Raw genomic sequence first — 13,516 nt, forward strand, 5'->3', positions numbered from 1 at the left:
GCTGCGGGGTCAGCAGGGTCCCCACCCTCCGCAGAGCCTCACGTGCTGCGCTCCCACCCGCACCGCCCTCCACGTTTCACCCGCGGTGCCGCCGCCAGGGCTGCAAGGACCCGTGACACGGCCCCGGTGACAGCCACCCACCACCCCCGCTTTGGGCAGCTCCCAGCCCGAGCCAAACACATCCCTGGGTTGGTGGTGGGAGAAGGTGGGGCCGAGGAGGAGCCGCCCCGTCCCGTTATATTGAAAGCGCCCCCATTCTCGCGCTCTCTTTGCTTCCATCACATCCCCAGGTCACAAAAATGGTGAGGGGCAGCAGATGGGAATTAATTCAGACATGGGGGGCTCCATGGCACGGGACGCCTTGGGAGATTTAAGCTCTGCTTGAACTGGGATTTTCCAGTGACTGTGCTGGATGTGGCACAGCAGAGCCTGACCTTTGGATTCAGCTCCCTGGGGGCTGCTGTACCTGCCTGTCTTGCTAATGTCTCTCTTTTCTCATTCTCTTTCAGACATCCTACACAGACAAGGGAGAAAAGGTAAGAGTTGTGTCCCTGTCCTGACCCTCTGCCTGGTGTGAAACACTGGTCATGTTACTGCAGATTATGTCAATTCCTTGATTACCTGTTGAAATCAGAAGTAAAACTGCTCTGGGCCACACAAGATCCTCGTTGTAAATTAGTATTAATCATTGAAATTTCTGGTTTGGGAGGAGAGTGACAAACAGGAGATGATGGATATTTCCCAGTCAAGTCAAGTCAAGCCTTAAGCAGAACCCTCCCTCCATGCAACATTTATTTCCAAATTCTGAATTTTTGTCTTCTTTTTCACTTTTAAAGTGTTTCCAGTGCTGGGTGGCCTGTGCCAGGTAGGGCAGTGGTGGGGAACGGAGCAAAGGGGGATCTGTCCTGGCGCTGGTGGTTGTGTAAGAGCTTTTGTGGAAGAATTAATCTTTAACAGTGAGGTTTGCAGGTGGGCAGCTCGCTGGGACGGCCACTTGTGGGGAGCACTGGGAGTACTGGAGCTGTGGCTGTGGGCAAAGGTGAATCGGTGCTTTGTACCTTCCAACCTGCAGTGCAGGGTCCTGTGGGACTTGACTGTAAAGCACTTTGGAAAATCACCAGTTGGGGGCTGTTCCACCCAGTTAATTCAGATGCATTTGCAGGAGATGCATCTTCAGGGTCCCAGCTGCTGCTTCCCCCTGCTCTGGAGCTGAGCAGTGCTGCAGGAAATGCAGCAGCAGCAGCTTTCAGCCCTGTTTTCCTTTCCTTTTAGCCCCAACGAGGCCGCTTCATCCATTTCCACTCCATCACCTTCTGGGTTGGCAATGCCAAGCAGGTGAGAAGCTGAGGTGGCCAGGCACACATCTAAGGGGACAGCCAAGCCAGGGGACAGCCAAGCCAGGGGACAGCAGTGCCAAGGGACACCTCCCACGCCGGGACAGGCCGGGCTCTGCAGGCATTGGCTGCCTGGGAGGTGTTGGTTCCTCCTGGCAGCCCCTGGGCCGGGGATGTGCTGCTGTCCCAAAGCCCGGCCCTGGCCTGGCGCCGGTGGCCTTGGTGGCCTTGGTGGCCCTTGCGCAAGGTGAGGGGAGGCTCCTGGGGGTGGGATGTGAACCAGAGCACGTGGCAGGCTCAGCTGTGGCCACCAGCCTGCAGAACTGCATGGGCTCATGGCAGCTGATCTCCATCCCTTGCCCTGGGCAACTTAAACACCCCTGTGCTTCACACCTGAGCTGCTTTTCACCCAACCTTGCAGAACAGGGGACACCCAGAAATGTCTCCTGCTCCATGGCAGTCCTCACAGAAAGTTCTGGAAGCTGCACTTCCCACTGAGTTTGGGCTTTTTCCTCAGTCCTGGCCCTTTCTTGCCTCTGTTTGTTCCCCCTGGGCTGCTGGAGGCAGAGAAGCTGCTGCCTTTTCTCACACACACACAGGGCAAGTGTGACTTGCACCTGCCATGGTGGCTGATCTCCATGGACTGTGGGCCACCAGCACCACAGCTTCAACCAGAGGGACTCTTCCCTGCCCACAGGCTGCATCCTACTACTGCAACAAGCTGGGGTTCGAGGAGCTGGCCTACCGGGGGCTGGAGACCGGCAGCAGGGAGGTGGTGTCACATGTCATCAAGCAGGACAAGGTAAGGGAGCCCCTGGCAGAGGTGCCACTGCCAGGGCAGGGAAAGGTGAGGTGGTGTCAGACATGAGGGTACTGCCAAACCCACCATGAAAACCATCACCTGTGGCTCCCTCCTCACCTCTCCTCCTCTTCCTCGGCAGATCGTGTTTGTTTTCTCATCCGCTCTGAACCCCGGGAATGAGGGTAGGTGTCACTGGGGGGGATGGACAGGGAAGTGGCCATGGCAGAACAAAGCAGTTCTGCTCATGCCTGTGGCTGTTGCTGCTCGGGGCAGAGATGGGGGAGCACCTGGTGAAGCACGGGGATGGCGTGAAGGACATTGCCTTCGAAGTGGAGGACTGTGACTTCATTGTGCAGGTGGGCAGCCCCTCCACCCCCTCCCACACAGCCCCCCAAAACGGTGAGGGGCGGCAGAGAGGGCCTGGGGATGTCTCCCCCTGGCCTGTGGCAGGACAGGATTTCTCTCCTCCTGACCAGAAAGCCAAGGAGCGTGGTGCTGTGGTGGTGAAGGAGCCGTGGGTGGAGCAGGACAAATTTGGGAAGGTGAAATTTGCAGTGATCCAGACGGTGAGTGGAGGGCAGGGCAGGGCCATGGAGCTGGCTGCACCTGGGAGGCCCCTGCAGAAACAAAGCCACAACACAACTTTCCCCCCTCACAGTACGGTGACACCACCCACACCTTGATAGAAAAGCTCAACTACAAGGGCCTGTTCCTCCCCGGGTACCACCCACCCCTCTTCAAGGACCCCCTGCTGCCCAAGCTGTGAGTACTTTCCAGAGGCCCCTGCCTGGCTCTTTGCCATCATGTTCTGGTGGGAAATCCCACTAAGAGCTGGACAGGTCCCCACTGCCATGCCCTGGAGCCCCCTGAGCTGTGGGGTACCCCTGAGCCTGGCTGAGGCCCTCCTTGTCTCCCCCCCACAGACCAAGTGCCAAGCTCAGCTTTGTTGATCACGTTGTGGGGAACCAGCCTGACCTCCAGATGGTCCCAGTGGCAGACTGGTAAGAGTGGGGAGAGCTGGTGGGAGGTGGGACGGAGCAGCAGCACAGTTCTGCTGGTCTCACCACTTCTGCCAGGGCTGATGAAGACAGCAGAGCTCCATCACTGGGGGGATGGAGCAAGAGCTTGATGGTGCCCCTTGTGACCTGGGCAGGTACCAGAAGAACCTGCTCTTCCACCGCTTCTGGTCGGTGGATGACAAGCAGCTGCACACCGAGTTCAGCGCCCTGCGCTCCATCGTGGTCACCAACTACGAGGAGACCATTAAGATGCCCATCAATGAGCCAGCACCTGGCAAGAAGAAATCCCAGATTCAGGTGAGTGGATGCTGGTGGTTGATCCATGTGGCTGCCTTCACTCCCAGGGGGATCTTAGTGAAGGAACAGTGACCAAGGGTCAGTGATTTGGAGCCAGAGCAGACCTGCTGTGCTGAAGTGGCTGCTAGAAAGGAACCTGGCTTTGCTTGGGCCTGACAAACCCCGGGGAGCTGCTGGGCAGAGACAGTTTACCCCCTTCTTTGCCATTCCATGGAGCCCCTGAGCTGATCTTACCTGCATATTTTTAAGCCCACACCCATCCCTTCACAGCTGTAGCTGTGCTGTCACTACCACGGTGACATCTTTTCCCTGTAGGAATACATTGATTACTACGGAGGGGCCGGAGTCCAGCACATCGCACTGAACACCCCCGACATCATCTCAGCGGTGAGTGCAGCCCTGGGACCCCCTGCCCTGGGACCCCCTGCCCTGGCTCTGGGCATGGTGCTCGTCACAGGGTGCACCATGACCCTGTCAGGGTACAAGGACACAGAGCCAATGGCCTTTGTGCCTTTGTGCTGCAGTTGTTTTACAACCAGCATTAACTGCCCAGGGAGTCAAAGGGACCTGCTGCACCTGTGAGCTGCCTGTCCCTCCAGCTTAAAGCAATTGGGGTCTGCAGGGCCCTTGGTGGCACCCTTGTCCTTGTGGGGTGGGACACATAGAGCCCAGGCTGCCAGGCTGAGCCCACAGCCCATGACCCACCTTCAGCTGGGGCAGGGGCAGGTCTGGGTTGAGCCCAGCTGCTGCTGAGCACCCAGGTTTGGGCTCTTCTCCAGAGGCCTCCAGAGGTATCAGGTCAGAGCAGGACAAATGATCCTTGCACAGCTCTCTGCAGTGCCTGGGGAGGACATCTTGGGCCTGCCCATTCCTGGTGCCAAAGTGAAATGATGAGACAGGTTCTCATGCCTGAGGTTGGCCAATGCCATGGGAAAGCACCTCTGTCCTGACACTGCCCATGCAGGAAATGCTTCTGGCACAAACCCCTCCCAAGCTGAGCCCTGCTGGGTCTCCCCTGCCTTGCAGATCACCAACCTGAAGCAGCGGGGCATGCAGTTCATGGATGTGCCCTCCAGCTACTACCAGGTGCTGCGGGAGAGGCTCAAAACTGCCAAAATCAAAGTGAAGGAGAACATTGACAAGCTGGCGGTGAGTCAGAGGGGGAAAGGCCTGGACCAGCTCCCCACAGTGCTCTGCAGGGATGTGAGTGACACAGAGAGCCCCACTTGCTCCTCTGGGGCTCTTTGAGCTGTTGCCTCATTCTTTTCTGCAGGAGCTGAAAATCCTGGTGGATTTTGATGAAAAAGGCTACTTGCTCCAGATCTTCACCAAACCAGTTCAAGACAGACCCACAGTCTTTCTGGAGGTGATCCAGAGGCACAACCACCAGGTAGGTTTGAGGCTCTCCCGCTGATCCTGGCCAGGAGCCCTCAGGGCCAAGCCCTGGTCCCTAACGGTGCCGTCCCCGCAGGGCTTCGGCGCCGGGAACTTCAAGTCTCTGTTTGAGGCCATTGAAATGGATCAGGATGCCAGAGGAAACCTGACTGTGCTGGAGCCCAATGGGGAGACCAAGAGGATGTAGGGGATGGCAGGAAGTGCCACCCTCATCCCCAAGGAGCTGAATCCCAAATGAACTGGGAAACACCTCATGTTTTGGTAAATAGCCCAGACTCGAGTGCCACAAACCCAGGGAAGCCACTGCCAAGCTGGACAACGTAAAAGGACCCAACACCTCTCCCAGCCCAGCCCTGGCACTGCCCTTCGGTGACTTCCTGGGAGATGGGGCATGGGAAATAGCAAACACACCCTCAAAAAGCAGCTTAATCTGATCCAAACCATGGAATTCTTAACAAAGGGCAGGTTTAAGGCATGTGCCAAAGACATGCAGCTACAGAGGAAGACAGAAGAAACAACTGGGAGTGCTCACATTTAGTCCACCCAAAGTTTTAATTTTAGCTACACGGGAAGCTGCGAAAGCACGGAGGCGTTTTCGTCTCTGCACATCTCTTTTTGTAAGATTTTGGTTTAATTGCTTTTAGATTCAATCTTGAATTTGAATTTACTGAGAATAAACATGGTTTTAGGGTAGCTCCAACACTCTGGAATGAGAATTAATTGTATTTACATATTTCAGCCTTCCCAAGGCAACAGATTGGGAAGTACCTGTAAATTCCTGCATTAATGATGGGTTGGGTTTTCTCCCATGTTTCCAGCAGTAATTGCTGGCATTGGCAGCAATTCCTTGGCTCAGATCCTGGCTGCATGTGCAAAGTTCCCTCTGGGTGTTGCTCTGGTGTTGTCCTTTGCACGGGGAATTCCTCCCCAAAGCAATAAATCCCTTTGCTGACCTGGCCTCAGTGCCTGGGGAGTCCCTGTCTTCCCAGGGGCTGCAGCTCCAGCATTCCCTGTCCCAGCTGCTGAAGGACACCCTGGAGTCTCTCCCTGCTGCACAGCCACCCTCCACAGGCCCCCTGTTCCCTTTTCCCCAGCAGGGGAGCTCTCAGATCCCAACAGCCCAAGCCCCTCAGCTCAGGATGGGCTCCTCTGACCCCCAGCCCCATCCCAGCCCCTCCTGGCTGAGCCCCCCAGGTGTGGCTGTCCTGCAGCCCTGTCCTGTGCTCGCCTGAGGAATGCAGGAGCTGAGCTGGGAAGTCACCTACAGCCTCTGTCCTGTCCCTTCCCCCTCCATCAGCCATTCCACTTGGCTCTGCTCCAGGCATTTCTTTTTGCACAAAAGCTCAGAGAGGCCACCCTGACCCCCCCAGCAGCAGCCCCCCATTGTGGGGGGTACATGGGCCAAACCTGAGCAGCTCCCCCAGCTGCCCCTTCTCTGGGTCCCACGGGGCAGAATTAATCCAGATTTCAAACAATCACAGAATATCCTGGAAGGGACCCACAAGAACCACCCAAGTCCTGGCAATTTGAATAAACTGATTTAGAAAGAAAGAAAGCAAAGAGCCTCTGGCCACAACAGCCTCACACATCACTGATCCTGGGTGGTTAAGGGCTTTTGCCTCTATAAAGTTAAAAATAAATAAATAAATAAAATGAAATCAGAGCAATCCAGGGGAGAAGGAGGAGCAGGGACCCCTCACCTGCAGGGGTTGGACATGTTTGGGACTCCTGGTTCACTGTCAGGAGAGCTCTGCTTCAGCTCTCCAGGGCTGTCAAGACTGTTAATAGTGTGAGAAAGTTTATAGACTGGAATCACTCACATATTTCCTTCATGCAATATAATGTTGCTTAAATTCATTTCCTGCTCACCAGAATTAATATTTTCAGTAAACTTTGCTGAAAATCAGTTCTTCACACTGTTCCTGTTCTGCATCTGCCTCCTTGAGCTCTCACAGCTCCCAGGTGATATATTAAGCACAACATAATTTTTCTGTAAGAAAAGTCAGTATATTTATGGTTTGCTTTATAAAAGTTACTATAATACAATGGTACATAGTATTCAATTCACAAAAATATGAACAAATATATACAGCATGACACATCCACAACAAAAACACTTTCTTCAAAACAAGGTACATACTGGTGACAGATTCTATATGCACAAAACATCCCTAAATTTATAAATTTGCTTAACCAAAGAAAAAGCAGAAATCCTAAATCTTCAAAGCAGAGTTGTTTTTTTTTAAAGGAACTTAAGAAAAAAAGATTTAATTTATTGCAAACAATTTGACCTGCCTACTTTTAAAGGAGGCCCTTGATTTCCACGCTGGGAATTAAAACCAGAAAACTGCAAGAATTGGGAGCTGGGTGTTCCACTTTGCTTCAAAACTGCCCCATTGGTTTAGAGTGTCCTTCTTGATGTGTTTTCACTTGGACAAATCCTACAGTGGCAATTGAGGAAACTCATAAAAACAAAACAAATATTAAACTGAAAAAATCCAGTTGCTAATTTGCTTAAATAGATTTTAGGGTGTCTATTAGACTGTACACATTTCCTCGCTTGAAATAAATAGATTTTGCACATTAGGTTTCAGACTGAGGGAGGGGGGAAAGAAGAAGCCTTGACTTGGCAATTTTTTGTCTTCAGTTTCTTAATGCTTCTAATTGCATCTATTTATTTGACAAAAAACCCCATATTTATACAGAATTTACATTATACAAAGCTTGACACAAGCTGTAAATGCCACCAGCTCCTTTGCTATACTCAGTCCTTCTTCCTCCCCATCTTGACATGGTTTAGAGCTGGAATCTGTTTAAAAAGAACTCCAAATTACAATAGTCACTTTTAATAAACTATTTACATGCTCTTGAAGTACAAAGAAATCAGCAAAAAAATTTCAACATGTTTCTACAAGAAACAGTGTTTGAAGAGAAGATTCTTGAGTTCGCCTATGTACAGAAAATGCTTTTTTTATACTTCAAAATCCTTTTTTTCCTTAAATTTTTATTTTGTACAGAAATGCACTGAAATGATCCCTGAAAAAGGTCACAAAAACCAGAACTGAAACTACTGTATTTGTTGGAGTTTTAAAATGATGGTTGTTTTTTCTTTCCTTGTAGAAATGAGCTGCTCTGTACAATATAAATAACTGCAGGATGAGCCCCATCCCCCCCAGCCCCACTCTGGGGCTGCAGAGAGGCTGAACCCCCCCAGATCCTGTGGGTGCCAGCACAGAGGCACCTGCACCCTGAACTCCCACAGCTGCAAACCAAAGGCTTAAATTCTATTTCCATCATTTTGCTCTGCTCTCTTGGGTCATTCCTCCCAGAGAGATGGAACCTTGCAGGGAGCACTGTAAATGTCTCTCTCTTTTTTTGTCTTGGGCTTAAATTGAGGTGCCAATAAATTTGGGGTGGACAAAAGCACTGCAGTCCCTGTAAGCAGCACGTGCTGCTGAGGCTCCCCTTACCCTGTCACTGTTCCCAGGGGTGCCTGTGCTGAATGAACCCCACAGCTCTGCCCTCCTCTCACCTCATCCTTGCCAAGCACAAGGCAAAGGATCTAAGGCATCTCCAACCCACATCTGTGGCTGCAGGGCTCCCCTGGCAGGGAAAGGGCACCCATGGAAATCACTGCACAGGCTTGGGAGTCCTCACCATAAAATTATTTGTTTGGAGGTCAGGCAGCTTCCCAGTGCAAGAGAAAATATTTCCTAGGTAGGACTCTGCAAGCCAAGATTTATGGGGAAAAAAGAGAAGTCTCAGGTTTGGCTTTGAGACCAGACATGATTTTTCAAAAGTGCTGAGGCTTCAACAGCTCTGTTTCTTCCTGGGGAAGTACTGAGAGATCAGCTCCTCTAAAAACTCACATTATTTGTCTGGGACCCTAAAAGGGGATGAATTACAGGCAGTTTCAGAAGTACCCAAGTGATTTAGGTGCTCATGGTCTCTGGAACCCAAATCCCTTTGGTGCTCCTAAAACACAGGGTGAAGGACCTGAAGGTGACAGGGACCTTCCTCCCCACCTTCCTCACCAAGGATTAAGGCAAACTGCAGGGGCTGATCCCATCCAGAGCACACAGATGTGCTGGGAACACAGGGCTGGGCCATTTGGGGTGTCCTCACCCCCACAAATCCACCATGAATGCACTGGTTTGGTGGAGCAGAGAGGGAGAAGAGCAAGGACAGGGGCTTCAGTTCTGACACACAGGAAACTTCTGCATTTCCAAAGCCTTGGAAGTCAAAGGTCAAGCTGTGGAGATGCCAACACATTGAATCTCACTCAAAAAAAAAAAAAAACCAACTAATCTGAGCAGCTAGTTTAACTCCCAGATGCCATCACTGCAGTTCCAACCAACATTCAGAGACAAACTTGTGCTTCTCATCATTTTAGGTTCTGGGTCACCAACACCCAGTTGCTGGAGAGATTTAGGAAGAAGGAGGAGAAACAAAACAGAACTGAAACAAAAGCAGAGATGGACCAGGGACTGTCCAATCTCAGAGACAATTTTCTCGCCCTCAGACAGAAACACAGGTGGTATTAAGGCAGCTTGTAGCAGTCTGTGTGTTCCTGCTCTCTCAGGCCTTTTGTCTGGAGGAGAAATTCAGAGGCAGAGGTCTAACCTACATCACAAGCTCCACACTGCAGTGCAAGCCTGGCAATTCCATGGAACAGCTGAAAAAACTTCCAGGAAACTCTTTTGCAAGGTTGTCACCTCTGTGGAGGTTTGGAAAGAATACAAAAATACAGCTGTGCAATTTGTTCTGTGGGGAGGTGTTTAGTTATGCAGATCATCTTCCCATTTCAGAATGACATTGCAACTTCCCCTTACAAGCCAATTAGAAAGGGTTTAGTACAACTAATCTCTACTTTTAGAGCAGGAGAAATTCAATGCAAATTGAAAAACTGATCCTGTCTATCCCTGAACGGTGGTGTAACACTTCCAGATCTCACCCAAAGAACTACTTTTTTGGTGTTTGGTCCCATTTTTAAATGGAACCTCTTGAAGAACTCCAACCTTCACCTCAGCACATCTACAAGGACAAAATATATTGAGAAATCATTTTAAAACGTGCCTTCCAAATTTAGAGAAGCAATTAATTTCCATGCTATAGATGGGGGGGACAGGATTGCTTCCAGGGACACTTCTACCATGATCTTCTGGAGGGACAGGACCACCCCTGGCCAAGTTACTGAGTAACAGAGGGAGGAGAGCAGCAGGGCACAGCTTGCTCCTATCACAGGAGGCATCTCCCACATCCAAGGACAGAGCAAATACTCCATGTAAAACACTGGAAGGGCAGGGAAATGCAGATGAAAGTGAGAAAAAATGAATACAAGTCACACATCAGCCTGTTTCCCACCCACAGGAAGAAAGTCCTGCTACAAACGTGGGCCGTAGTCTTTGCTTGCAAGCAGGGCAGGATTTCTACAGCACCAACAGGGGCTGAGCTGTCCACTTAATCTCAGCCTCTTCTGCAAGCAAGACAAGCCCATCTCCAAGGAATGGGCATCCCCAAAGGCCACACGATGGTACAGCTGCACAGCTGACTCCACTTCTTCCTAGTGACTGAAGTATCCAAGGGTTTCTCACGTGCAGCTGCAGAGGTTTTGATCCCCATGGACCAGCATGGCATAGAAAATGCAAGGGGAGCCCAAGGAGGGGAGCTGAGGTCTGGCTGACCTGACTCTGCCCTGGGGCCTGGCTGAGGGGCCTTGTTCAGGCTCATCCCTAAGGAAAAGGCAGGACAGTTCAGCTCTACTCTCACTGTGGACACATCTCCACACACACACACACCCCCAAGCACACGCACACACGCATTCACACACCCTCAAGCCTCTGGCTTGCTCTGTAACATCAACCTTACATTTATTTACAGCTTACTCTGAGAAATCTGTGCAATTTCAGCCAATCAAGCTCCCAACAAACCCTATATGGCATTTTCAGTCTCTGCTTCACATTTAAACGTTGAATGTCTTTTTCAACCAACGAAAACTGATGAGAAAAAGGTAGCAGCATTTATGAAACGATGAAGGCTTATAAGAACAATTTAAAAAAAAGGTACCATTATCCCATTATGGAGCATTACTTCAGGGACTGAACAGAGAAGCTAGTGTTGGGTAGACCATGCCACAAAAGGTAGCCACCTTTTTGTGTGCGTGTTGGATCTGAAAAGGAAAAAGCACCTGAAACATGAACAGTCCTCGTGAGCGTGTGCGCTTTTTGCTTTCACTCATGATCCTGGCAGAAGTGCGAAACTTGCTTGGTTTTCTTCTCTTTTTCCTCTTTTTTTTTTTTTTTGGTAAGTATTTTTTTGCTTTTAAATTTTTTTTCTTCCTTTTTTTCTGTAGGTTTTTTTTTTTCCTCTTTTTTTGGCAAAGTGCAACCACACCTGGTTACCACAGTTTTGACATGGCCGAAGGTGCAAGTGTGACGAGAAACCTTGAGCTCAGTTCAGGGTTCCCCTGCAGTTCTCAGAGCCACAGAGACACGGGATTTTTACATCCTCAATTGGAAACTTGTAGTCGTAGGTAATTTCCTCGTTCACATTGATGTGCTGCTTGGAGTAGATAACGATCTTCTTTTGAGACTCCACCGTGATCACTTTAGCATAACAATTTGGCTGCAGGGACACAGAACAGGTGATGATGTAGGTTCCAGAGCGCCAGGGCTTCCCAGCCTCCACACAATTATTTCAAGATAAAATGAAACAGGGCAGTCCTTTCCTGAAACAACCCCAGCATACTTTCAGAGCCTGAACTTAGGGCAAGCCTAGGCAGGGAGGCATGAAGCCAGAAAACAGAGCAGCCCTCCTTGTGCTGCTCCAAAATATCCACATTCTGGTCCTTTATGGAGAAAAAGAGCCTGGATGATGCTCCATCAATTTTGGCACAGGTTAAGAGAAGCTCAATGCTTAACAATTCAGCCAGGCAGGCAAGTCTGAGTGCAGACTGCAGTACAGAGCAGGGGAGGAAAGAGCAGAGATTATTTTCCCATGTGGACACTGAAGGAAACTGCTCCCACAGCTGAAATTTGCTGGTTTTAAGGAAATATTTGTTAGATTTGCTTGCTCAGTGTCCATCAGGGTTCCCCAAGACAGCCAGAAGGGCTCTTGAGTGCACTCAGTCCCCCTGCATGTTTCATTCCTCAGGTCTCTCCAACCTCTTTACACTACTTTAGACCCTGCTCTGATCTGCTGTGGCTCATTAACATTTAACCACAACCCTGCGAGCCCCTGCCACTTCTGAGCACCCCAATCAGGGCTGGCAGGGCCTCCCCAGGTTTGTCAGCTTGCCAGGGAACAATGGCAGGCCAGAAGAGCATACTCACATTGCAGCTGTGATTGATGAACCTGGCAAAGTTCCCACACTTGGTGGCGTCGATGATGGTGTCGTGGTCGACTCTGAACATGTAACTGCTGCCAATGCCCTCGTCCTCGTATCGCTTCTCACGCATGTCAGCAATGACCTGCAGAAAGCCCAGGCAGGCTCAGGCCACTGCACTACTGACCTGGGAGCAGCCACCTCACCTTCACAAGGCTGCCCTGAGCTCTGCTTGTGCCAGGGAATGGGGATTTGTAAGATCCCCACCACCCCAAGAGAGCACACACCTAACTGGAAACACAGAAGTTCAGGATGGGCTTCTGAAGGAGGATTCTCCTGAGTGCTCAGTTTCAGGGAATTCCCACCCTTGCACCTCCAATCCATGCCAACCTGTGCCCAGCCCACAGAGCTGACACCTCCAACCCAGGCCTCCAACTCTTGCAGTCATACTCAAGGACTCCTTCCAGGGCTGGTTTTTGCTCAGATTTCACCCCCAGCTTACCTGCCTGATGTTCTGACCCACGTACTCTATCACCATCTCATCAGCTGCAATGGGCTCCATAGCAAAAAGGCCCCAGTCGTGAATGTGGCTCTTGCAGAATTTTAGTTTTTTCTTCCGGAACTGCATGAAGAAAACACCCCAAAACCCCAACCCTGAATTAGCCACAGCACAGAATGGGAAAGGATGTCTCTGGGTCCAGGATCTGCAGCAGGGGGTATCTACCTTGAGCTGGTTGAACTTGAGCAGGTCACTGTCACAGCTACCAGTGAAGGAGGAGAGGAGCCTGCGTTGCTCTGATCGCCTCTCGGAACCAGCCCGGGTGGAAGCGTGAGGTTGGGCAGGGATGCTCATACCCTGTGAGGACAAATGGGTGATCAAAGCCGACCCAACACCCTGCAGGCTCCCTGTGAGCAGCCCCTTGTGCTACAACACATCACCACACAACACCTGACATCAAACATTAGCACTTCCCACACAACCCCAGGACAATCAAGGAGACACCACAGCTTCCTCCCCCTCCCTGCCAAAAGGCAGGAAGCACCTACTGTGTGTGACAGTGCCAAACCAAACCCCATCACAGCTGGCACTCTGGATTCCTCACCTGTGTGTCAGCTGGAGGCTCCTCTGCAAAAGCTCGGCTATTGTTGAGGTATTTGAGTTTGTCCTTCTTATCAATTTTGTAATAGCCTTCGCTTCGTGCGCAGCCCGTCACGTGCTCCCGCATCCCGTCATCCCGCTTCTTCTTCTTGGGGGTGGAAAAGCTGGTAGGTGGCAAGAGGTTAAGGAGAAACACAGCCAGAGGTGGATATCAGACTAAACTTGCTACAGTTGCATGGAGCTAAC

At 50.9% G+C, this 13,516-nt stretch overlaps 2 protein-coding genes across 2 annotated transcripts in view; one reads left to right on the forward strand and one right to left on the reverse strand.

Moving 5' to 3' along the window:
- Positions 1–133: 133 nt before the first annotated feature.
- Positions 134–5,547, forward strand: HPD (4-hydroxyphenylpyruvate dioxygenase). Its single transcript, XM_059863411.1, has 14 exons — positions 134–302; positions 510–536; positions 1,273–1,335; positions 2,032–2,136; positions 2,276–2,318; positions 2,410–2,492; positions 2,613–2,702; positions 2,795–2,898; positions 3,060–3,137; positions 3,290–3,452; positions 3,768–3,839; positions 4,479–4,601; positions 4,726–4,842; positions 4,924–5,547. Exons 1-14 carry the CDS (start codon positions 300–302, stop codon positions 5,032–5,034), a joined length of 1,182 nt encoding a protein of 393 aa, XP_059719394.1. The 5' UTR covers positions 134–299; the 3' UTR covers positions 5,035–5,547.
- A 1,285-nt stretch (positions 5,548–6,832) lies between these two features.
- SETD1B (SET domain containing 1B, histone lysine methyltransferase) overlaps positions 6,833–13,516 on the reverse strand; it is a 47,922-nt gene continuing 41,238 nt past the window's right edge. Inside the window, exons 14-18 of the mRNA XM_059863419.1 lie at positions 13,275–13,441; positions 12,896–13,027; positions 12,674–12,793; positions 12,179–12,316; positions 6,833–11,471 (exon numbers count right to left, since the gene is read on the reverse strand). Of these exons, the coding sequence (XP_059719402.1) occupies positions 11,298–11,471; positions 12,179–12,316; positions 12,674–12,793; positions 12,896–13,027; positions 13,275–13,441 (731 nt within the window). The 3' untranslated portion in view covers positions 6,833–11,297. The remainder of the gene's footprint in view (positions 11,472–12,178; positions 12,317–12,673; positions 12,794–12,895; positions 13,028–13,274; positions 13,442–13,516) is intronic.

This window comes from Haemorhous mexicanus, chromosome 19, assembly GCF_027477595.1.
Source record: "Haemorhous mexicanus isolate bHaeMex1 chromosome 19, bHaeMex1.pri, whole genome shotgun sequence".
Taxonomy (NCBI): Eukaryota; Metazoa; Chordata; class Aves; order Passeriformes; family Fringillidae; genus Haemorhous; species Haemorhous mexicanus.

Coding starts and splice junctions, on each gene's coding strand:
- HPD (XM_059863411.1), top strand. Junction 2,137..2,275: donor ATGTCATCAAGCAGGACAAG/GTAAGGGAGCCC, acceptor CTTCCTCGGCAG/ATCGTGTTTGTTTTCTCATC. Junction 2,899..3,059: donor GACCCCCTGCTGCCCAAGCT/GTGAGTACTTTC, acceptor TCCCCCCCACAG/ACCAAGTGCCAAGCTCAGCT.